Source organism: Rhamphochromis sp. 'chilingali' (genome assembly GCF_963969265.1).
Source record: "Rhamphochromis sp. 'chilingali' genome assembly, chromosome: 10".
NCBI classification, from domain to species: domain Eukaryota; kingdom Metazoa; phylum Chordata; class Actinopteri; order Cichliformes; family Cichlidae; genus Rhamphochromis; species Rhamphochromis sp. 'chilingali'.
This window is the reverse complement of record NC_137937.1, coordinates 11,143,919-11,170,019: the sequence shown is the minus strand read 5'-3', so window position 1 is coordinate 11,170,019 and position 26,101 is coordinate 11,143,919. Positions and strand designations below refer to the sequence as shown.

The following is a 26,101-nucleotide window of genomic DNA, read 5'->3' as shown; positions in this document are numbered from 1 at the left end:
AAAGCTTAATACTAAACAATATATATATTAGCTGTATAATACCAGTAGGCCAGCTCTAATAGTAATTTGGTATGGCTTCGCGGGCCAAATGTAATTAGGCTGCGGGCCAAATTTGGCCCGTGGGCCAGAGTTTGACACCTATGTGCTAGAGGGTGTGGGAAGCCACTGCCCCGTCCTCCAGGGCATGAAGCAGGTATGGAGGAGATCAAAACTCCAGACATCCAGAGGCCCCCAGAACACAAGAGACCAAGGAAGACCAACAGAGGGGCAGCCGTCCCACTGTCCCAGAAAGAGCTGAGGAGAGTCCCAGATGAGGGGTCACTCAGCAGCCGTGGAGCAGAAGCCAGGGGGGTTGCAGTGATGCGCCCGTGAGCTCCGCCAGCAGCCAGCTGTGCCTGAGTGACCAAGCCCCAGGCCGAGAGGCCGCGGGCACCCCACCTCCGAAGTGGCCCGATGTGTACCTGGGCGCCCATCCCCGGACACAAAGAACCACCAACGCACCGATGTCTGAGGGAGTCCGCCACCGGCAGGGGAAGTGGTGGGGGGAGATAGGCCTCCAAACCTTGGAGGGCCTGATATGTCCCCAGAGAGGTGACGTCTGATACCCAACCTGACGTATAGACACAGACATACAGGCACACACAGATACAAACATCCATTCCCACCCTCATGCTCTCATATGCACTTACTCCACACTCAACCAACGTGGAGACAGACATAAAGCGTACTCTACGAACCGGGTCTAGGTACATTGCCCCTGGAGGGGGGAACTGCACCCAGACCCAGGTGATGTTACCCTTTTCCCTGCGGTGGGGAGAAGCAGACCGACCCGACTCCACAGCAGGGAGGCCCTACATTTCAGACCCCAGTCGGAGGGCCAACTCCTCCTCCTAGCCCCCCGCTCCAGCAGGCCGCAGAGAACGGGGTGAGAGAAGACTCCAAACCTCCCTCCACCCGCTTATTGTAGTGTTGATGCATGTGTGTTCTAAGGTGCATTTAAAACCCAGGAGGGCATGGAGCTACCTGTCAGAGAACAGCAGGTAAGCGCATAGCCCCTCCTGCTAGCCCTCAATGTCTACGTGTATTTAAAATTGAGAGGTGGGCAACGACGCCAGGGGTGAGGTGTACACCCTGATGGTAATTTGGATTCCGTGTAGCGTGTCCACCCCCAAGATCCTATATGCATGTGTAATGAGAGTGTGAGTAATGTGAATGTCTAAGTTGTGGGATAAAATTGAGGCAGAGGCAGCCAGAAGGGGACAGAGGGGGGGTTGCCTCCTCCCCACCTGATCATTCCTTATGTGTACTTAATCCGTGTGTTTCTGCTCAGTCAGTGTCAGATTGTCTGTTATCCTCACCTCATCTTTTCATAGTTTCCGTTATTGTGTCACTGTTTCATAGCCTGCCTAGTTACTGTGTTCATAGTTTTTTCATAGTTCTTCCACAGAGTGTCAGTCTTTTTAGTTTACACAGTGTTCTCAGTCTCCTTAGTTTCTCCTTAGTGTTCTCTAGTGTTTTTGTCATGCCATCAGCCACATTAAAGGCTCGCTTTATTTTTGGAAACCTAGTTCTGTCTCCACCATGTCTGCATCTGGGTCTACCTCGTCTTCTGCACCCCGCCGTGACAATATAAGCCTTACATTTCTAGTTTATCAAATACCAGTGAGCAGTCCTTACCTTTAAATATAGTATAACCTCTCTTCTTCCTCACCTCTCCTGTCTTTCGTATCTTTCTCCATCTCTGACTGAACTTAGCTCCATCTCTTCATTTAAAAAACAGTGTTAGCTAAAGCTAGCTACACATTGTGAGACAAACTGCACACAAAGAGTTTCTGTGTTTGCTGATATTTGTTGAGCTGATAGAAACGTTGCCTTTGAAATTACCTGAAGCAAAAAAACAAACAAAAAAAAAACAAACAAAACACTGACACCTCTGACTTTGGCACATGTCATCTCTTTTAATGCAACATCCCCTGTTAATTAATAAATGAACAGGACTGCAATTCATTTGTTACTGTTTAGGTTCAAATTAGTTTGATGTTTGAAGACTTGCAGTGACAAAATGATAATACCCCTCAAATGTGTTAAAACAAAATTAATGAGCCTGGTTTTAAAATGTAAGGAGTAGAAAGTAAAGATATTTGTTTAAAAATGTAGGGAGTAAAAGCAAAAAAGTAGTCAAAAAAATAAATACTTAAGTAGAAATTTTAGATATCTACTTTACACATTAGTGTACTTTGTTATTTCTGACCTCTGAAAATCAGTTTGTTTGTTTTTTTAGCTATTGCTAAATACAGAGGGGTTTTTTTTCTGGAACTAGAAGATGTCTCTTAAAAAGTCTTATTCACCCTTCACTATTAATTTTGACTTTTTTTTTTATAAATTTTCTGTTACAGATCATTCCAGTTGGGTGTTCCATATATGTGAAAAGTCTACAGAATGTTATAAAACCTGAAACTAATTCTATCTTAAAATAGGTTAATCAGCTGAATGAATTAGCTCCTACTGGTATGAGTGAAACACCTGGTCCTTTGCCTTTAATTTCCTCGTCGTGGGATCAATAAAGTCTTATCTTATCTTATCTTATCTCATCTTGATACTTACTTACTATTTACTAAGACAGACTTGTATGGGCAGATTGGCCCTGTGCTCCTAATACTGATGCATTCTTTAGCTAAATGTAAAATGTTTTCACTCCCTTTGTTGTGTCATGTGGGACAACAGTCAATTATTCTAAAACACAACACAAATGATTACATTTGTGCTGTAATGTATTTTCTTCATCAGATTAAGCAGTGGGCAATTACTGTGTGGATTAACCTTCCTCTCGTGTTAGCTTTCTGTTATCATCTCTTATGTTAGCGGGTCGGTTTTGACCCGTGAATTAAATCAGCTATAAAATATACTAAAAACAATAAGTTATCATCCAATTTGTTTCTCATCTCTTGGTTACCTTGTTAGGCTTCCTTATCCATGAAAATGTTGGTTTTAATACTTTTGGTGTGGGCCTCTGGGTCTTTTTTTGTCACTATACCCCTCGATTTCAATTAAAAAAAAAATTGTAAAATTAACCTCAAGAGAATCATATTAATAAATAAAAGGTTTCTGTGTTACCTGAGTATTACTGAGGGGTATAGGACACATCTCTTAAATAAATCTGTTTTATTGATTCTTTTCATTTTAAGATTAATAACTAAAATGACATCGATGGTGTTACGGGTCAATTTCGACCCATAGACATTTACATCAAGAAAAGACAAAAGTTTGTTTTTTTTCAGCAGTAGACCTTTAATATAAACTGAAAAGAAGAAAAAGTCCTCTCCTCCTTTGTTTTGGTTATAGCCGTGGGTAATTGTGGGCTTTTTATCACTTCCCAATGATACAGCTTCACCTCAGTTTCCTTTGTGAAGTTCTTGTCCAAGGTCATATCTGGTAAAAAATAAAATAAAATAAAATATCACAGCTGATATTGTGATCCTGCAGTCCAGTGGTCATATGGAGGACCACACATTTTCATTGTTTCTTCTCAGGGGTGCCACTCGCAGCTTTGACTGTGAAAATCTGTACATTCCAGGCATAGTTGGTTTTTGCATCACAGGCTTCCCAGATTTTTCTGCCGTTTTTCCCTTGCTTACTGGGTATATATTGCCGGAAGGGGCATTTTCCTCAAAAAGTGGACAAGACATTCATCCACTGTCACTGGCCCTGGGATGAACATCAGTGGAAGAAGCTGCACCCATCTCTCCCAGACATCCCTGATGGGAGCAAGTTTGTCAGACCTCGGTCTGGTCTCTCTGTTGTCAAATCTGAGGACTCTTGAATCAAAATGATATCAAATGTGTGAAGTGACATCGTTGCCCAGAAAATGTTTCTGCCTGTCGATGCATCCCATAGACGATCAGTGGCCTCATTGCAGCATCTGTACACTCCAGCAAGAACAATGAAAGCATCCAGGTATTCCTCATCATGTCGCCATTGACTTTTTTTCCTTCAAGGTTTATCATAGTAATGATGATTCTTTCTAGTGACAATGGCATAAATATCTCAAAACATCTCTTGATGTCACTGACTTTGGTCAGAGCAAACCTTGTGATTCCAGGGGTCATTTTGATGACATTTGCAGCAGCTGCCCTGCCATGTACATCATGAGGTACTGAGCTCCAAAAGATCTTACCATTTTTGGACTTGAATCTTTCAGCAGGAGTAGCTTCAGCACCAGCGACCTCCACCTCTGATCAGATGTGTCTGTGTCTTCTGGATGATAGTCCACATTGTCTTCCTCCTTAGAAACCTGCCCATCTGAATCGCTATGCTGCTCTGTGTCCTCTCCTTCATTTTCACCAAAAATATGATCCAGAACTTAGCTCACTGTGAATCTTCTTCTCATTTTTTGTATGCTGCAAATTGTAAATGTGCACTCTGGAAGTCAAATGGCCACTCAAATAGTGAATTCACCTCACATGCCCGTGTTTATTTTGTTTTGTTTTTGTGCAGGTATACTGCAAAAAACATGCAAAATAAGAATCCCCTAAAGCTCATATGATTAGGAGAGGCGCTTGCTGTAAGTGTTTTAGCTGACAGTGCACTTATGATTTCAGTTTTGGCTTTAATTATTGCTTTATACTCATAATATTATACCTGGGTCGAAACCGACCCTAACAACACAAAGGTCATAATTTCAACTAGGGCATTTTATAATTTAGTGAAAATAATTTTTTTTATTTTATTTTGTAGAAATAGAGGTTCCTGACAAAGTCAAAAAGCCTTGATACAATAAACAAATGTATGTGATTTTTTTATGCATTTGAAATTTAAAATGGGTCGGTGCCGACCCTAACACGAGAGGAGGGTTAAATAATTAGATGCAGTTGTTACATGAAGCTGTGGGGAAAAACAACTCTAAAATGTATTGCTGACTGGCTTTCTCTATCCGTCTTTCTCCTTCAGTCTGTCCCTGATGCCAGCCCTATGAAGCGCTCAGCCTCAACTGTGACCCCACAGCGGCCCCAAGAGGTCAATTTAAGAGACTACACCCTGGAAAAACCAAGCCAGGAGAGAACCCACCACCATCACCGTCGCTGCCACCACCGTAGAGACCGAGACAGAGAGAACAGACAGAGGTTTTTAGATGCACCTTTGGCAGGTCAACCTCCCGGTTCTGCTGGTAAAGTCAGTCAGAATTTATTCACAAGCACTATCAAAATCACAGTGTACAAAGACATTCAGTATCATCTAGTCCCACTTCAGTATCATCTAGTCCCACTTAGTATTGGACTGTCCCATCATGCTATCCTATAATTTTATGTGATTGTTTTTAGTTCAGTTGCAATTCATTTATATGGTGCCAACTCACAACAATAGTTTCCTTTAAGGGGCTTTATATTATAGGACGCGTGATCTGCAATATTAGCAAGAGCCCCAGCTACTCACTAAGAACAAGGACTTGGGTGACGATGGGGTTGAAGAAGTCCCTTTTAACCAGAAAAAACCTCTAGAGCAGTAGGAGAATAAAAAAGCGGTGAAACAAAGGATCTGGAGGAGCAGTGCACAGTGGATTGTGATCCCCAGCAATCTTAGTGTCCAAGATCAAAGACTCTGCTTCCCATTCTACTTTGGAATGCTCTGTGAACTACAGGTATACCTGCAGTCTGAGAGCAAAAGGATTTGGGGAGATTTATTAGGATTTATTTACGATAAATGATAACGACTTAAAATAGAGAGCCAATAAAGTGAAGCTTAAAAGGAAGACATATAGCCTCCCTCACATCCTAGTTTTTCGGCATTACTAAAATGCGTTCCTTATTTTGATAGTATTGCACAGATGAAATAAGGCAGTCTTGTTTCTTTAACATGCAAGTTAAAGGAGACAGACATTTGGGTCAAAAATAAAACTTAGAAGCAGAAAATGACACGTATTCCAGATATCCAGACTTTCATAGTCTAATCTGCATGTCAGTGGAATCACAATGTTTTCTGTTAACATCACCTAAGTAAGCTCATTGGGTGAGCATCACTTTGGTGAAGGTCAATAGGTTCACTCAACCTACTGAGTTCCTGTTTCTTTAATCTTTGACACTTAACTACTCCCACAGTTTTTGTGCTATTTTCACCATTCAAATTTTAAACTGTTCTGCTATTTCTGCTAATGCCAGCTACAGGGCTCTAGAGTGTGACCAATTTGGTCGCTTATGCGACTTAATTTCTCAATGGTGTGACTAAAAAAAATCCTAGGTCGCACTGGTGCAACCAGCTGTTTAGTACAAAAAAAGGTCTCCGCAACTCTGGAAGTCTCTGCGTGGTCAACAGCAGACACACATTATGCCCATAACATGGTTTAAACCAATCAGAGATAGTCAGTGTGTACTTTTGAAAGTGCAGGCGGATAGAGAGAGGTGAGCAGCTTGAATAAAGTGATATCGATTCATTGAATCCTGAATCAACTTTTAAATATAAATGTATTTTACCAGAAAGGCCAGAATCTCAGTTTAAACCTCACAAAACTATTTCAACAACCACCAACAAGCTAACAGTAAATGAGAACAGCTAAACGGATTCCACTCAAAGACGTAAACACAGAATGCGGCCCCGACACATCAGTGAAATGTCAGCTTTATCACCTGACGACATGTACATGGACGCGTTGATGCTGAAAGCTGACAGCTTACTGATTCTGATGCGTCGGGTCCATGCTTTGTGTTTACGTCTTTTTTTGCGCTAGATTATGATGCTGCAGGTTTTGTCACTCTCCAACCAAAATTGACTGCAGCAGCAAAAGAAGATCAAAACTTGTCTTCACATTTGATAAACATCATCATGAATTCCCTCTTACTTTTGCTGTTTTGCTTCCGCCACAATAAAATCACACTTGCTGCACAGTGCTTTTTCTCTCTCAGTGTACTTCTAGAACAGTTTTCTTTCTCAAATCTCTGTTTTCTGCATTATTCATTCGATTATTAAGCACAAGTCATGTACAGTGCTGTCGGCTGCTGTTTTGTTTTTCTCCAAAAATGACCTCCAACAAGAAAGCCAAATTTCTGCTGTTTAATAGCGAAGAAATGTAAACTTTTTTAAAATGATGCCAAATTGCAAAACAAGTGTCCCCTCTCCCCACTCCCTTTCAGCGGCAGGCAGCAGCAAACAGATCATCAGAGGCCGAGATGATGATTAAGTTTAACATTGTCTACAATGTCTACTACTGCCAAAGACTGCCAAAGCACTTTAAGAACAAGGACTTTCAGTAACTTATCTTTCTTGTAGAATGGTGCTCCAAATAAAGAACTTTGTGTTGACAAGACTGTTAGTTAATAATTTAAACATCGATATTGCCTATATCGATATTGCCTGTATTATTTTTTTTTTTTTAAAGTGCACATGTAAAACTACAGTGTTAAGCGATGTTGTTGAAAAATTTGTGTGCACCTAAACTTTTGTGAAACCTTTGATTCAGAATATGAATGACTATCTGCATCTAACAAAAAAGTTAGGCGCACCAGTGTAACCATGGAAAAAGTTAGTCTAGAGCCCTGCAGCTCTATCTTTTGGTGCTCATAACTTTTATGCATTTTTAAATATTAAGCTTTTTAACTTTTCAACTCGTCATATCTTCTAAACCGGGGACTCCAGAGACATGAGCCTTGTGCCAATATCTTCAGACACTCCTGACGGTCACGGTAAAATAATTTTTTTTCATACCGTTTACCGTTTTCCCATGAATTACGTTTGTTTCAGGATAGGAAATCTGTCTTTGCCTCACTGAGATGAGCAGGTGCCCTGAGAGTGGGCAGCACAGGTTTGAATCCTACTTGTGGTTGTTGCCGCATTTCTTTCCCGCTCTCGCTCCTTCTGCTTTTTTTTTTCTTTCTCGCTCCTCTTCAGTGTACCCTTTGAAATAAAGCAGATAGTTCCGCTTCTTCAGCTGTTTTTGGCACATGATTTCCACTACATGGCATTCACCCAGTATTTTTGCAGGAAATGCAACTTTTACTAGTTAACAAAGCAATTTGCAGTTCGGGAAAACGATAGATAAATGAATAAATAAACAATCAAGAAATCCTCCGATTTTCTTCGATGCCACCATCAGGTTAGCGTTTCCACTTTGCCATAAGTTTTTTGCTGCTTAGTGGCAGTTGGTTTGCACTGACTAAAGGCTCACCAAAGTAGTTCAGACTCTTGTCATCTGTCTTACAGTAGATTGCATTGCAACATAGTCACTGAAATATCTCTTCTTGACAGATATTTACCTGTTCAAATGTAAAAAGATACTCATTCATATTCTGAATCAAAGGTTTCAGATTCTGACACCTTTTGACAAGAAGGGCAGCTCTCTAGCACAGGGGTCCCCAATCCCAGTCCACGAGGGCCGGTGTCCCTGCAGGTTTTAGATGTGTGCTTGATCCATCACAGCTGATTTAAATGGCTAAATGACCTCCTCAACATGTCTTGAAGTTCTCCAGAGGCCTGGTAATGAACTAATCATGTGATTCAGATGTGTTGACCCAGGGTGAGATCTAAAACTTGTAGGGACAGCGGCCCTCATGGACTGGGATTGGGGACCCCTGCTCTAGCATCTTACCCGCTTCTTACATACTACTTCAAATATAACATGTACTGTCAGTTTAATATAGTTAAATACAAGGGGAAAACAATAAAACACATTATTGGAAAGAATATTAGGGACTTAACTTAAGTCACCTATAAAAACCTCTGATTTTAACGAAACATTTGACAAAAAATGCTTCTTGATTTTAATGTACAGTGGGGGGAAATAATTGCTAGCTCTCTGGCATGGAGGGGGACACACTGCTGAGGAGATCAGGAGGATTTTGATCTCAATAACCCCTCAATAAAAACCAACACACTATAAATAAAGCATAAAATCTAAACATATAAGTGTGAGGAGTTTCAAAAGAACAAGCACAGAAAATTAGTTAAGTCAAAAAAAAGGACAAAACAAGAGCAACATCCATCAAACGGTTAGTTACCACTTTGTCCGAGTTTTGTTGAAGTCCTGAATTCTGCGACTTTTCAGGAGCTCAGCTTCCCTTCTTTCCTAACCATGAGCCCTCCACTGAGCAGTAGTACTTCTCTGACTGTAGCAGATCACTCCTGTTATTGCTTCCAAGGTTGCTCTGTTAGAAGCTAAGGGTTAAAACAATTAAATTTGCACAATTAAATCCAGATACTTAGATTAAAGTGGATACTTATGTAAGTATCCACTTTCAAAGCAGTACTGCCACAACCTTGGTTGGCCAAGTAAATCATGTTAGCATCATAAAGCACTGTTTTAAACCATATTTATTTACAATTTGGAAAAAGAAATTTGGTGAATTAATTAGCAGTTATTCTGCTGTATTTGCTGTATAGCAGTAGAAATACTAAAAAAGGACACTGGAATCTTAAAGAACAGAAGAGTTCTAAAGCAACTTCTGAAACCTCTGTACTACTGTCCCATTAGTCCTGTTATATATTATCATATACCTTTTATCAATATTATCATATACCTTTTCTGAATAATTGAAAAAAACAAAAACAAAAAACGGTAGCCCCTTCTATTACTAGAACACGTTGCAAAGTTGCCTTCTGGTAGTTCAATCTCCTGACTACCTTCCCTCTCTTCGTTACCATCCGACTACACTTCTCTTCTATATATACTTCTACATGCACAGGAGTCTGATTATAATGCAGATATTGCACGTACAGTTAAGAAATGCACATTTCTGAGGTTGTGTTGTGGAAACATCCAGGTTTCAAGCTTCACTCTTGCACTCAAAGATCCTTTTTCCGGTGCACTTGGTACCCAATCTCGGGTGGGGGTGATGATACCTGTCGTCCTGCCTCCCCCTTGCTGTTGCAATCTCTAGCCATGAGAGTAGGTCCTTCTTCTGAATGTTGGAACACCAGTTGTTTCGCCGTCAATGCTGGATGCTGGATATCAAAGATTCCATAAGCCCCTCATCCTGTTCAAACTGCTGGGGTTACTTATGTAGTAGCATTGCAACAGCACCCTGTTTTTTATTTCTTTATTTCTTGCCCACTTACAGTAACGAATTAAAAGTAATCCCGTTACTTTACTGATTACTTATTTTCAAAAGTAATTAATTACTTAGTTACTTAGTTACTTTTTAAAAACACGATTTACAACCTGAATAGGTTATAAAGCGATAGATTTTTCAGCCCAATTCTACTTTTTCTGCATAATCCATCATACAAAATGTAATCAAATGGAAAGGTCCCTTTTTTAAAACAGGTTTACCCTGGTGCAGTGTGCCGCAGCAGTCAGTGGAAGAATCCACGAGTTTCTCTGTGAATTTTCCATTACGTCGTAGCGCACTCGGTGTTTGCTTGGAAGTTTAGGGGTTTTTTTCGCTCTAAAAAGAAGTTTTCTTCCCACGCACAGCGGACACTAATGTTTTTGTCACTTTTTATGGAATCAAACTCAAAATAAGGTCAGTACTTCCACGCTTTAAATGCTGCACGCTCATACTCTCTCCCGCACTCGATATATGATCCACTGTTGATCTGCACACAGCTGTTGTCACGAACGTCGCACTCGCTTACATCACTGTCATGAGACATTCTCGCAAAAAAATCACAGTTTTAGTAACGCAGCGTTCCTACGGGAAAGTAACGGTAATCTAATTACCGTTTTTGCAATAGTAATCCCTTACTTTACTCGTTACTTGAAAAAGTAATGGATTACAGTTACAAGTAACGCGTTACTACCCATCTCTGCCCACTTATGCCTCCTTGTTCCAGTAGCCCACTACGCTATCCAGCAACTATCTGCCTCTTGGTAGAATGGTGCAGAAATGGTTGTCCTTCTGGAAGACTGTTTTCACTCAACAGAGCAACTCTGGAGCTCTGTCAGAGTCATCTCTCTGATTAAGGCCTTTCCATTCCAAACTAATTCTAACCTATTAAATGCTTAATCGTTAATTAGATTAGAAATGACCTATGCTGTTTCTGTCATGACTGTTAGAATCTTTACCCCTACTGAAACACTGTATTAAACACTGGGGAGTAAGAAAATCTTAGGACTTGTCAGAAACACCCAGCAATATTTTCTTCCTTCACAGCTGCAGTGGGTGAGCCAGCATCGGAAACAACAGCCTCCAGAGAGCGAGCCCACGACCGTGGACGCTCCCATGAAAGGAAACACCATCATTCCTCTGCAGACAAACAGCGCTACTACTCCTGTGACCGCTATTGCAGCCGGGGACAGTGCCACTCGAAATCTTCCACCGCCAGCTGTGCTGGCTCTCCAAGTGAAGGGCTGGAAACCAGCAACAAGCAGGTGGGCAAGCATGTTCTTTTTGACTAAGGTCATCTTTGAGCTTTCATTTTTTTAATGTCATTCTTGTTAGTTTAGCTTAAGGCGTCTTCTTTTTTTGCAAATCCCCCCATTTTCCACCATTTCTCCTCCTACTCATCATTCAAATCGACTTGGGCTTTCCATAATGACGATTCAGGTATTTGTTGCTTTAGGGGGGCCAACACGTAGGATAATATATTTTTCTATTTTTATTCAAATCAGGCTCTTTTATCCCCATTTTTACTTTCTTTTGAAAGAATTTATAAATGCAACTATACGGTTTGGATTGTTTTATACCTATGATTTGGCCCCTGTCTTCAATGATAAGTATGGCTTGGGCAACTCACTTCTTTTAGCCATGGACATATGTCACACTCTAGAGTATTACACAGTCCAGCTTCTCGTAACATATACTCACAAGTACAGTCAATGTTACCACAGGAATATTTGACTGTAGGATCAACTTTCAGAAGACAGCCATACAGCATTTATACAACATGCCTTATCCAGCTTGGTGTTAATGTTAAATAATCTAATTTGATAACTCAGGAGGAAAAGTGTGCTATCATCCTGGGTCCATCTGCCTGTCTGTCCATCCATCTATTTTCTTCCACTTATCCGGGACTGGGTTGTGGGGACAGGAGTCTAAGCACAGATGCCCAGGTATTCCTCTCCCCAGGCACCTTCTCCAGCTTATTCTGGGGAACACCAAGATGTTTTTAGGCCAGCTAAGAGATGGAATCTCTCAAGCATATCCTGGTTCTGCCTCCAGTGGAACATGCCCGAAGAAACTCACAGAGAAGGTGCCCAGGAGGCATTCTTGACAGATGCCCAAACCACCTCAACTGGGTCATTTTGATGTGGAAGAGTAGCAGCTCTAGTCTGGGCCTCTCTCAGATGGCTGAACTCCTCACTCTATTTCTAAGGGAGAGGCCAGCTACCTTTCAGAGAAAGCTGTTTGTACCCGTGATCTCATTCTTTCGATCATAGTGCCATTCCTGGTCTTGTTGTCATTTGCCACATGAGTGTTGCAGTCTCCCAGTAGGATGACATTCACCAGATAGAGCACCATTGAGCACCCCACCTAGTGAATCCAAGAAGTCTGGATACTCTGAACAGTTGCATAAGTGCAAACGACAGTCTAGACCTGTTCCTGAGTCAATGGCACAAGGAAACAGCTCTGTAATCCACCGTTAAAACCCTATGTACCAGTAGCTAGCCAAGTGGAAATGATAATACCCACCTCAGCCTGCTGTCACTCATCAAGGGAAACTTCAGACTGGAATGAGCCTAGTCCCTCTCCAGGAGACTGGTTCCAGAACCTGAGCAGTGCGTTGAGGTGACCCCAAATATATTTAAGTATCTCTCAACCTCTAGCACTAGTTCAGGCTCCTTCCCCACCAGAAAGGTGACATTTTGTGTTCCAATATCCAGCCTTGATAGCCAGGGATTGGACAAGCAGGGCCCCCAACCTTGACTGCTGTGTGACAGACATTGAACCCAACCCCTAGTGCGCCTCATGCAGGTAATGGACTTACAGGAAGAAACTAAAATAAGTAAACTGCAGAGTTTTTTTTTTTTAGCTAAAATATGTGAAGGTACATTTATAGATTGTTTCAAGTGAAGTAAAAATGTGATTAAAAGAGCCTGATATGAAAGACGTGCTGTCTAGTACGTCTGTATTGCTCCCTTAAAAGCAAGAGAGGCACAAGCTGATCTGATTGAGTAGGACATGAAATGGTGGAATTTAGAGCAATTTGAAAATAAATTAGTTGACTTAATCTGAAAAATAAAGGTTTACATTGAAAAAGTCTCTTACCACAACTTCCACTGGTAAGAAGGATGAATGAAAGAGTGCAGAACACAGTGAGAATCAATGAGGTAACAGATAAGTGAGATTAAGAAAAGCGAGAAAAAAAAACAATGCAAACTGGAAACTTTAAAGAATAGCAAAGCATAACACTATTTATCCACACAGTGTTATCTGACAGTTTTTACATCATATACACTTAACCTGTGCATGTATTTTAGATAACTGGGAACCTTTTCCATTTCAGCTGGGTGTTACAAGTCAATTAGTGCCGGTGAAAAATATTAACTTATCAATATCAGCATTTAATATAAATACAATATATAGTAAAAGTCTTGAGCCACCCTTCATTTCTTTATATTTTGCAAGAAAATTTTAAATAAGAGTAGTAATTTATTGAAACATACAAAGATGGAAATACAGTATATATGGCAAAATAGTGTTTGTACAGTTAAAACAAGCTTAGAACTCAGTATTTTGTACTAAGGTCTAAATGTTCCCTACAAAACTTGATTCTTTTCATTTCTTAAGTATTCTTCAGGAATAGTTCTCCAGCTTTCTTGACCTGGTTTTTTTTTCAGTTATTTCCAAGATGATCAAACTTCACTTCAGTATTGTTGAAGTCCAGGCTCTGTGGAGGCATGGAGTCCTGCTTTGCTTTTACTGCATTGGCAGTATATCTGGGACCATTTTCATGCTAAAAGATGACGCTCTTGCCATTCAGAAGATTTTAAGATTTTGTTGCAAATTGCATCAAAATCTGGCTCTGCTTTTCTGCTCTCATAATTCCATCAGTTTTAACAAGATCTCCAACACCATTAGCTAAAATGCAACCCCAAACCATGACCATACTTTACAGATGCCTGTAGACACTTACTCTTGCAGTGAATATGTGTTCCACTGTAAACTTTGCATTACTTAAGTCAAGTTGAATTGACTCGATATATTTGAATAAAAGCAGAATAAAAGACTGCTTTTTGTCACATTACCATATATATTACAGAGCATCAGCAAATGTGTGATATAGACAAGCAGAAATTAAATGCAGACTGTTGTGATTGCTCTGCATGTTTTTAGTGCTTTCTTCTCTGTCTGCTTTCAGTATAGCCTCTCATGACCTTTCGCTTTTCTTCCCACTTTGTCTTTTTCATCATGTCCCTCTGTGATTATCTATCCATTTGTGCGTCTTTATTTTTGTCTTCTCTGTCCCTCTTATGTTTGCTGTTATCTTACCATGTACATGTATTTTGGTGTCTTTCTTTTCTTTTCTTCCCTTGGGTGGCTCTGTACTTATACATATTCTTCCCATTTTCCTTTCTTCTCTGGCATATTTTCTTTTTCCTCATCATTTCAAATTGCTTGTCCAATTTTCATCTAGGGCAGTGGTTGGGTTAAAGGCAGCCCAGTGGCACTGAGCTCCAATACTAGCATGTCAAGCCGTGGACGTCGGCAGCTCCCCAAGATCCCCCACACCCCGCGACCCGGGGTGGCTTACAAGACTGCCAATTCCTCTCCTGTGCATTTTGTGTCCAGCCAGACCTCTCTGAGTCCCAGCCGGCTAAGCCGTGGCCTCTCAGAGCACAATGGCCTCCGTTACAGCGGCTCTCACCACTTCCCCTGCCCCGTCACTCGTATCAGCTCAGAGCCCTTCCTGGGCCAGGGCAAGGCTCTGGGTAGCCTCTATGGCAGCCTCCGGGACCAGCTGCAAGTCTTCCAGGATATGGCGGCGCTGTCTCCCAGCCCCTGTGCTGGACACTCCTCTTGGAACGCACTGCCTCACATGATGGGAGCCTTGTCTCCTGCTCAACAACAGAACATTGGTATGCCCAATGGGTACCACATCAGCTTTGGGGGTAGCACCAGCCCAGGCTCTGGCATCAGGCCACCCAGGTGTTACCAGGAGGCAGTAAAGGATGAATGGTGCTAGCATGGCTTTAAACAAACCTTTTTAATGCATTTTTGAGGAATTGTGATGAGTTTTATCATCTTCTTTGAAGGCTTTAGTTTACAGCATCACTGTGTGTGTTTTAATGCTTTATTGTAATCCTAACTTGGAGATCTTAAGTTATGGAGAACATCTGAGGAGAATGCTTTAAGGGGGTAATATTTGAATGTGAATAGAAAAGTATCCTCTTTATCAAAGCGCTTGTAGCAGAAAGGCAGACTTTTTGTCAATATCAAATGTCTTACAGTGTCTGTTTTTGATTTGCTACTGACACCACCATACTGATCCTGAAGCAACTTTCCATACAATATATATATATTATATGGAAAGTATATATATATATATTAGGGGTGCAACGATACACAAAATTCACGGTTCGGTTCGGTTCGATACTTTGGTGTCACGGTTCGATATTTTTTCGATACAAAAAAAAATGTTCATGCCTTTTTAATTTGTCATTTATTAAAATTATAAATATATATTTTAACACAAAAGTACAGTTTTTAAATTTAACCCTAACCCTTGTGCGTGTTGTTTTTTAGCTCGTCATATTGCAGCCACAGAAATTCTTTTGTCCATGAAACCATAAAGCTGCACTTTCTTTTTGCCTTATAGTCTGATTTGTCATAACTTCTCCGTTTTGTGGTAAGCTTTTCTTTGGCTGTCACTTCTTCACCCTGACCTGTCTTATTTGGCTCAGCAGAACTAAAATATATATCTGTCTGTGAAGGTTCTCAATCATCCAGGTCATCGTAGTGAAATATATATCCTGCCGCACTCACATAAGCTCAGCGATTCTCTGCGCGATCAACCTCTCACATGTTTAAGCTGCGGGAGATTTCACTTGTCATGTTTGCATAGTAAGCTAACAATTAATAAGACGATGTCAGAGGAATTGGTGCACAAATTATCATCACTCACAGATCAGTGCTGTCGCTCTCTATACACAGTTCGCGCGATTGCAAAGTGAAAGCAAAAAAACAAGCGCAAATTCAAACACGATTTCAATATGTCACATATTGACAGTGGCTCACCCAATGACATAATTACCCAGCTACATTTCTGAAAGAATGCAAAAGCATTGACATATATTTTTCCTTCCTACAATAGCCCGACAGGCAGGGGAGAGATAGCCCCGGGACGTCGGGCTAGCGATATTGCGAGCCCTGTATCTGATTGAGGAATCACTCATCTTTGGAAAAGAGAGTTTATTACAGAGAAATGTCTCTTTCCAAAATAAAAGCTATACTATCCGCTTCTTCTGGGCTATATTCTCAGCAGCATATTAAACATATCAGGTCTCCATAAGGAGAATCCTGTGCTAACAGCTGTCTAAATGACTCGGCTAAAGTTTGTAGCATGCATGCTTGTTGTTTTTGTCTTTGCACTAGGATGATGTCGGTATAAATGTGCAGTCATATTCATTGTGTTCCCACTAGTGCTTTCAGGTTAATCTCGTTGAAATAACCTTAACGCCACAACACGGCAAATCTCCGTTAACGAGCTACCCTATACAGAGGGGCTAGACGGCCAACACGTTAACGAGCTAACTGCGCTAACACACTAGCTCCCACCCATGTAATTGAGCATTGCATGGCACATCCCAACATACTGTTTTACTTTAGTCCATGACTCGCTTACCTTCAGGGTCATACGTCACATGAAAACCAAAATAATTCCAAACGCCAGATCTGAATGAGGGTGGGGAGGTCCACTTCTGTCTCGCTAGCTTGCCCTGCGCTCTTCCTTCTGACCATCCTGTCTGTGTTGAGTGCTCAGTGAATCTGCGTTCGACTACTCCGCCTAGGCTGCACTCTCGAGCCTAGGCGGAGTAGTCAAATGCAGATTCACTGAGCGCTCAACACAGACAGCATCGTCAGAAGGAAAGTTGATAAAATAAATTACAAATTTTGTATTGTTCTTTTTTTTTCTCCCCTTTGGTTTTCTTTCTTTCTCTCCCCCTCTTTCTTTCATTCTTTCCCCCTGTCCTATCCCACAGTCATGTCTGTCCCGTTTGCAACTGAAAATAAAATAAATTCATAATTATAATAAAGGTCAATCAAATGGACCAATATGATGATCCACTTAAAATAAATCCTCTTTGCATCTTTCTTGGCCTCAAGACAACAATTCTGATGGCTATAGATCCAAACGGGACACAAAAAAAAAAAAAAAAAAATTGAAAAAAAAAAATTTGAAAAAAATTGTATTGTTCGATACATATGCGTACCGAACCGAAAGCACTGTATCGAACGGTTCAATATCGATACGAATATCGTTGCACCCCTAATATATATGTATATATATATGTATATATATATTGAGGTAATAACTTGGTGTACTTGGAAATGGTAAATGACCTGGTTCTTCTCAAATAGCGCTTTTCTACTCTTCCCGAGCATTTAAAGCATATATAGTAGTTATGCAACTTACCGCATTCACCCATTCATACTTCTACTTTTTTCCCATGCTTTTTGTATGCAAGTGCTTTCTATCTAACATTCCCTCCAATAGATCCATGGGAGAGCAACTTAGTGCTAGTATTGTGCCCAAAGATATTTGGCATGCAGATTGGAACAGCCACAGATCAAAATGCAAACCGTCTGCTTTACAGATGACCCGCTCTGCCTCTTGAGCTATAGCACCCTCTTAGTAATGAATACTAATTTATTCTGCTGCTTCGTTTCTTGTTGTTTGTGATTGCTGATCTGTTATCCTAGACAAGATTCAGTTTATTTTTGTTGTTGTTGTTTCTTTTTTTAAATGCTCCACTAATTTATTATCTAGTCTGTAGTTGTGCCTGCTGCCAAACAGGTAGTGCTCAATGAGATAAACAGATAACTGCTTAATGCACTTGTCAATGAGAGCCATGAGACCCAATGCTCAACTGTAGTGTATACTACACCTATACATATCCTTCCCATTTGATGGACAGGCTTTGATGGACACATTATTCACATTATTATTTAATGTGAATAATAATAATACTAATCATTTGTTGTGGTTATTTTATACAGTTTCACAAAATATCAGCCACATGTTCAGAATTCAAATTAATAACAACAAGCAATTCAGCTGAACTTAAAGAACACAAAGGATGAACTTAAAGGCCTAAGCAAATACACATTTGCACATGCATCAACGTCATAAAAATATAGGAAATTGGAATTGGCCAAGAAAATTGTAATTAACATATCTCTTTATTTAGTCAAACAATTAACCAAAAAACTCCAACTTTCAACTCTGCATTATAACAAGATATTTTATAATATGTCATATGCATTGTAAATCATTTGTGATATTACAATATTCTCTGGAGACCCAACCTATTCATTTATGTCCTTTGTAATGGACATTTGATTTAACCTATTTGAGCTACCCTACTAAGTTCTCAAGAGAGGACATCCTGGCCACTCCAATTTAGCTCCAAAGAGGCAGGGAATCACACAAAAATAAGTTAAACTGAAAGAGGTTCTCAGGAGGCTATGACCATTACTTGCTGTCAGTTGTTGCATTTCAGAGTCAGATGGTGGTGTCAACACTGTAAGTCACAGGATCAGGACAAAAATCAAGTCAGTAGTTTAATGAAATGGTATTTGAAAACCTCAGACATGACACTGTACAGATAGCTGTGCTGTCTTTAGCTTTGGACTTTACCATTCCATGATGATGCCTAATCCTTTTCAACATTCCCTCAGTGGAAAAGATGGAATTCATACCGCTGCAGAATTTAGGAATGAGATAGCGCGTGGTAGTGGAAATAGTTTTGTTTGTTTGTTTGATTGTTGTTGGGATTTTTTTTTACCTCAAATTTTCCTTTCCTTTCCTTGATGTTCTTTCTCCATTGTGCACATTTTATACAATATGAGGAAAAACAAAGGAGTGTTTTATGTGAACTGCTTACAGTTTGCCATTGTTTCAGGTCTAATGTTTCTTACAGACTTCTTTGCGATGTTTTAAGACTAAGTGCCTCTCCTTTTAGATAGAAAAAGATGCAATGTCACTGTTTTCTGATGCAGCCACATGAAAATAGATGTTGGATTCATTATATATATCTAGCTCTGCAGGAAAATGTGTTGTATAGAAAGCCTTATCTGCAAGCAGAGTCAATATCTACACTTAAAAGACAGGAGTGAAAAATTAAGTTCTGTTTTTTTTTCTATGTGGTTGTTTTTGATACCATGTAGTCATGTGGGTGGGAACTTAAGGATCAGCATTGTGGAAACGCTATGCTGGGATTTAATTATGAAAACGATAAATATATCATTCAATTTAAATTAAAGTCAGAAACTTAATTTGCATGCTAAAATGTTAGAACTGGTTAACTACCTGATATAACCTCTTTGTATATTTTTGGTAACGATGTCACAGTGAGAGTCACAGTGCAAGTATCTTATTCAGGTGGTAGAGTGTGAGTTGGGTCAGCTGCAGTGGATGGGTGTAGTTGGTTGTGGCTGTTTACTACCCAAAGTAGCAAGGATTGCTACTTTTTTTTTTTAATCCATTTTTTGTCCATTTAAATGGACACAAGCTATGTCTGTGACTGTATGTCTGTGTGTGTCTGAGTGTGCGCGTATCAGTTGTTGTTGAGATACTTGACATTTCTGGGTCATTTTTTTCACCTTTTCACATGTATCAAAAAAATTATATTGTAACATCATGCCCAGTGACTACTGTATAATGCAGTTTTACAGCAGTGATCCAATTTCTTTAGAATAATCATTAGAAAAAAGGGCAGTACGGTGGCATGGTGGTTAGCACTGTTGCCGCACAGCAAGAAGGTCCTGAGTTCAATTCCACCATCATGAATGAATGTGAGTGCGAATGGTTGTCTGTCCCTGTGTGTTGGCCCTGCGACAGACTGGCGACCTGTCCAGGGTGTACCCCGCCTCTCGCCCTATGACAGCTGGGATAGGCTCCAGCGCCCCCCGCGACCCTGAAAAGGATAAGCGAAAGTGAATGGATGGATGGATGGATTAGAAAAAAGGTCTTATACCAGCCCCTATCTTCACAGAGTAAAGAAAATAAAAGAGGCAGAGTGAATTACTTTTTCTTTGTTTCTTTTCACCGAATTTCATGTCTGTGCCTTGAGCACTTGAGCATCAACTGTTGGATTGAATATGGAGAAAGATATCAGTATATATCTTTTCTGGTCAGAAGGATAAACACCACTTTTAACCCTTAATAATGTATCCAATGTTTTTCATACTAAGCCCCACAAATGCTATATGGACATTGTGGTGAGTCAGAATTAACACTGGCTGGTAAACAGTGTGACTTTTCATATGATCACCAAAACAATTTAATTAATAATTAATTGTGAATAATTCTGACCCCACACAGTGTTCTGACAGTTGTTTATAATTTTTATTTATGCTACACACAGAAGCACTCAGCTTTGGCACCAGCGTCCCAGCTTTTCACCTGACCTCACACACACCTCTCTCCTTCTGGTGTCTGACATCACTATAAAGAAGGAAAGACCTCATTAGATGAATAACCTTCACCTGTGCCTCCAACCTCCCTGGTTGAGCTCACTGCACCACACCTTCCCTGCAGCCTCCGCCACAGCCTATTAATGTGGCGGAGGATCAGACCTCCGCCACATTAATACTCAACAGTGTATGATTACAGTGTATACCATTTTGGCCTGACAAACATTCTGCACGAGCTTGTTTGCTTTCTAGTTAAGTGCAAAAGTTGCACTAAAATGATCAGCATTTCCACAGTCAAACAATTAAATTGTTTGCTTTTCAAGGCAAATTACCTTTAGGTAATTTATAGGAAAAATCTAATTTTCAAAAGAAAATCCCACATGGATGGTTTAAGGAAACATTATATCAAGGATATAGTGTCATTTGTAAAAGGGCATTGATGTTTGGAGCTCTGAAGTAAGTGTGTGTGTTTTGTTTTTGCCTTTGCTTTTTGTTTTTTAGGGGGGTGGTTGTCTACATTGTTAGATATAAAATGTATATATATTTGTCTTGTCACATTTCAACTTCACAAAGTATTTAAATTTTGCAAATACCCCTTTCTTCTGCATACAACAGACAAGGATAAACAATAAAACTTAGCTGACCTGCTCTGCATAGCCAAGAAAAATATACTGGCTTTCACTCAATATTTTAACATAGATGCAACAATAATTAAACCTCTTAAACTGCAAATATCAGGCAGTTTAACTTTTCATTTTTTCATTTTTTTCATTTTTCACGTTTCATTTTGAAACCATTAAAACATATGCCATTTTTGCAACTATGATTCCTCCTAAGACATCACTTAAGACCAGAGTTGGGCGCGTTACTGTAATCTGATTACTTTTTTCAAGTAACGAGTAAAGTAAGGGATTACTATTGCAAAAACGGTGATTAGATTACCGTTACTTTCCCGTAGTAATGCTGCGTTACTAAAACCGTGATTTTTTTGCGAGAATGTCTCATGACAGTGACGTAAGCAAGTGCGCCGTTAGTGACAACAGCTGTGTGCAGATCAACAATGGATCACACATCGATTGTGGGAGAGAGTATGAGCGTGCAGCGTTTAAAGCGTGGAAGTACTGACCTTACTTTGAGTTTGATTCCATAAAAAGTGACAAAAACATTAGCGTCCATCGTGCGTGGGAAGAAAACTTCTTTTTACAGCGAAAAACTTCCAAGCAAGCACCGAGTGCGCTACGACGTAATGGGAAACTCACAGAGAAACTCGCGGATTCTTCCACTGACCGCGGCACACCTGCACCAGGGTAAACCTCCGCCTACCGCAGTCCTGCTTTACAGGTGAAAATAGAGCAACAGGACCGCTGAGTCTTTGACTTTATTTATTTTCTGCTGTGTTTTACTTGCATCTATTTGAAAGAGTGAGTGTAAACACAAAAAATACTTTATTTTATGTGCTGGAATGTGTAGAAAATAGGTTTAAATGTTAAACTAATTTATTCAAGTCAGAGAATGTTGCGTATAATTAAATCTTTGCTTGATGCATAAAGTTAAGATTAAAATTGATAAAACAAGTTAAAAAAAAGAGACTTTTCCATTTGATTACATTTTGTATGATGGATTATGTAGAAAAAGTAGAATTGGGCTGAAAGATCTATCGCTTTATCACCTCTTCAGGTTGTAAATTGTGTTTTTAAAAAGTAACTAAGTAACTAAGTAATTAATTACTTTTGAAAATAAGTAATCAGTAAAGTAACGGGATTACTTTTTTGGGGAAGTAATCAGTAATTAGATACGGATTACTTTTTTCAAGTAACTTGACCAACACTGCTCAATATTTTTGTCTAGCCCAAAAGTCAAATTTGCACAGCATACAACATAGTCAAGTACCCTTTTGCAGCAAATGTGAAGTTATTGCTTAATGATAAGCAATAACTTATCATTAAGTTATTGCTTAATGATAAGTTATCGCTTTCTCGTTTCTCACCGCCATGCTTTCTCGTTTGTCTCGTTTTGCACTGTCCGGCATCTGTCTTTTGTCAGTGACGTAAAAGATGGATTTAATGTGACATGCCCATTCAAACAGCAGTCGCTTTCTAAAACATCAGATATGTATCGGATTCAGTACCACATATGAAAGTGGACTAGGTCGGATTTGAAAATATCGGATTTGTGCTGTTTAAACTGTCATACCATGATCGGATATGGGTCGCATAGGGTCAAAAAAGTCGCATTTGATGCTCTTTCACCTGCAGTGTGAACGTAGCCTTTGTTGCAGCATCCCCAGTACCTCTACTTCCTATGGCCTTGCTTTTAATCACAATCTTAAAAAGGCTAGTGTTGCTATATTGATGCATATGCAAAAGTCTGGTGACTTCCAAATCATTCATAATCTTTGAAAGTATGCTGCTTACACATATAAATCTTGTATTTCATTTCAGGGTTGTACCCAGAGCTTGCAGATTGTTGACTAGTTGGCTTGTACAAAACACAGTGAGAGGATTGTAACCAGGCAACAGATCCACCTGCCCACTGAATAATACTATCATAACCCAAAAATGCCAGATTCAAAAGAACACTTATTTTGAAATATTCAAGTAGAATCTGTATCAAACTAACAATACTTCCACATTGATAGTAACATATTAGTGTGCAATTAACCTCCTAAGACCCAAACTCTTTCATGGCATGCATTTTTAATTTAACTTTGCTATTTGGGGTGATTGGGACCTGATGCAAAACAAAGAATTATCTTTTTGCCTGACTTTTTTCTCTCTCGCAGAGCTGGATATCCACATATGAGGACATTTGTTTTAAATTTTGACAGAACAGTGGCAGTATAATATCCTTGTAAGAGTTCAGGCCCTTGTGGAGCAAAATTTAGTTTTGTGGTCTAGACAACCCAAAATGTAATGTCCACATATGTGGACACCAGGCCCTACGAGGTTAAACATAGTTTATTTCCAAACCCCATGCGTGAGATATTTTGTCCTCTGCATTTAACCAATTCATTTAATAGGAAGAAAGCTCCAGCAGACCCGGGCTCAGGGACAGGTTCAGTAACATCCCCAGCCAGTCACCACAGATGGTACACTGCACTGCACTTTGCTCTGAATTTCATATGCAGGCTGACTTACACACAAGCAATCTCTGTTTTATGCAACTTGGTGGATTGTCTCTGATGAAATGCCTATTGATGTGCTTTTACATGAAGGACAAGATGTTAAACTCTGAAGCACCTGACTGACTAGTAGAGGAAGAGAGACTTTGTCCCTTCAGCTGTTAGGAGGGAACAGCCAGGGGGTTTGTTTAACCACAGCAACACACACTACAGGGGCCTGACACAAGCTAAAGACAGTTGAGTAGGGCTATGCAACAAGAAAAACTGGTTTCTCCATCCATCCTGTAGCATTACACGCTGGTCTCTTCAGATTTAGGCTTCAGCATGATTGTGACCAAATATTTTATAAAAAATGCTATGAAAAAAAGTGAAACACAAACAAAAAAGATTTAAAATGCATAAAGGCACAAAGACTAAACAAGAATATTTAAAATTGTAGCAACTTTGTATGAATATTTGCATGCATAACATTTACCTTTACACTTTAACTGTGTCAAATGTAGATCCCATAGTTCCAAGAGGGATGAGGTGTGTCCTGTTAGGTCACCATAACAGGTTTTCGTAAATAAACACTGTCAAAGTCATTCTTTTAGTGTAAGACATATGCTTTTGCAGATACAATCATTATTTTAACAGTTTCAACATATAATGCCAAAAAGAAAAAAACATCTCAAAATACCTGTATTGTGTCTGTATTACATTAAAGAAAAATATACCTTTGACCAAGTCTGGACCAGTCAGCCTCCACACATTAGAAGCAGTCCAACAGCTTTATTCCTGAATAACACTGACGGTGTAAATGTGGGTTTTCTTCTTGAAAAAAATACAGACGTATGCATGTTCTAACAGTGTATGTGCATGTAATATACTTACTTACTTTTAGATATCATGTGTCCTTTTGTTGTTACTTTTTAATATTTGATATAAACTGTGGGGTTTGTTGAAAAGACAAATTTCTATTGGAAAAAACAGTATTGAACATTACTGGTAGTTCCACTCCTTGCAGAAGACGAGGAACATTCCTTTCTTTGGGTCTTGGGATTCAGTGAAATGTTTGTTTGCGTGAATTTATGTTTGTTGACCAGACTTTGAATTCTGTTGTTGTTTCTACATTATACATTTTGTATGAAACAAAGCTCCTTGAAATAAAAAAGATGAAATCTAAACCATGTGTTGTTATATTTGATCTGCTGGATAAACAATATAGATGCCATCAGCTGTCTTGTTCATGCCATTCAAAGATGTGCTCAAAAAGAGAAAACTTCCTTTTAACGCAGTGTAAGATATTCAATTATCCCAGTCCCCAAGAAACCCTTAATCACTGTTTATAAAGACTACAGATCAGTCTGTAGTGCTATCAGATCAGCACTACAGACAGTGCGTTTCTCACTGTTACATGCGCCGATATCATGCACATGATTGTATTGTTAGATGAGGCCATCCACATTATAACAGGGCCTGTGCTACTGGCTGAGGGCAACTACAATTCACCAGTGCTTGTCATGCCTTCTGAGGACATCTACATTTCACCAGAGCCTGCTTTGCCTGCTGATACCATCCACATTATACCAGGGCCTGTGCTACTGGCTGAGGCCAGCTAAATTTTACCAGGGCGTATGTTGCTGGCTGAGGCCATCTACATTTCACCAGGGCCTGTGTTGCTAGCTGTGGCCATCCACAATACACAAGGGAGTGTGTTGCTGGCTGTTGCTATCCACAATGAACAAGGGCCTCTGCTAGTTGCTGATGCCATCCACATTTCACCACGGCCGGTGCTCCCTGTGAGGCCAACTACATTTCACCAGGGCCTGTGCTACTCGTTGATACCATCCACATTTCACCAGGGCTTGTGTTGCTGGCTGATGCGATCCACAATACACAAGGGCCTGTGCTACTGGCTGAGAACATTGACATTACACCAGGGCCTTTGGTGCTTGCCAATACCATCCACATTTCACCAAGGTCACTGTTGTTGGCTGAGGCCATACACATTACACCAGGGCCTGTGATCCCGGCTTCTACCATCCACATTACATCACGGCCAGTGCTTCCTGTGAGGCCATCATCACCACACCAGAGCCTGTGGTGCTGGCTGAGGCCATCCACATTACACCAGAGCCTGTGATGCTGGATTATACCATCCACATTAAACCAGGGCCATTGCTTCCTGGGAGTCCATCTTCACCACACCAGGGCATTTGCTGCTCGTAGATGCCATCCACATTACACAAGGTTGTGTGGTGCTGACCAATACCATCCATATTTCACCAGGGCCAGTGTTATTAGATGAGGCTCTTCACATTACAACAGGGCCGGTGCTACTGGCTGAGGCCAACTACGTTTCACCAGGGTGTATGTTGCCAGCTGAGGCCATCTACATTTCCCCAGGGCCTGTGTTCATGGCTGAGGCCACCAACATTTCACCAGGGCGTGTGTTGCTGGCTGATCCCGTCCACAATACACAAAGGCCCCTGCTACT

At 40.2% G+C, this 26,101-nt stretch overlaps 1 protein-coding gene across 1 annotated transcript in view; it reads left to right on the top strand.

Annotated features, from left to right (window-relative positions):
• LOC308404397 (voltage-dependent N-type calcium channel subunit alpha-1B-like) overlaps nt 1-24,701 on the top strand; it is a 341,704-nt gene extending 317,003 nt beyond the window's left edge. The window contains exons 46-48 of the mRNA XM_080894424.1: nt 4,948-5,164; nt 11,076-11,293; nt 14,500-24,701. Coding sequence (XP_080750550.1) covers nt 4,948-5,164; nt 11,076-11,293; nt 14,500-15,048 — 984 coding nt within the window. The 3' untranslated portion in view covers nt 15,049-24,701. The remainder of the gene's footprint in view (nt 1-4,947; nt 5,165-11,075; nt 11,294-14,499) is intronic.
• Nucleotides 24,702-26,101: the final 1,400 nt, after the last annotated feature.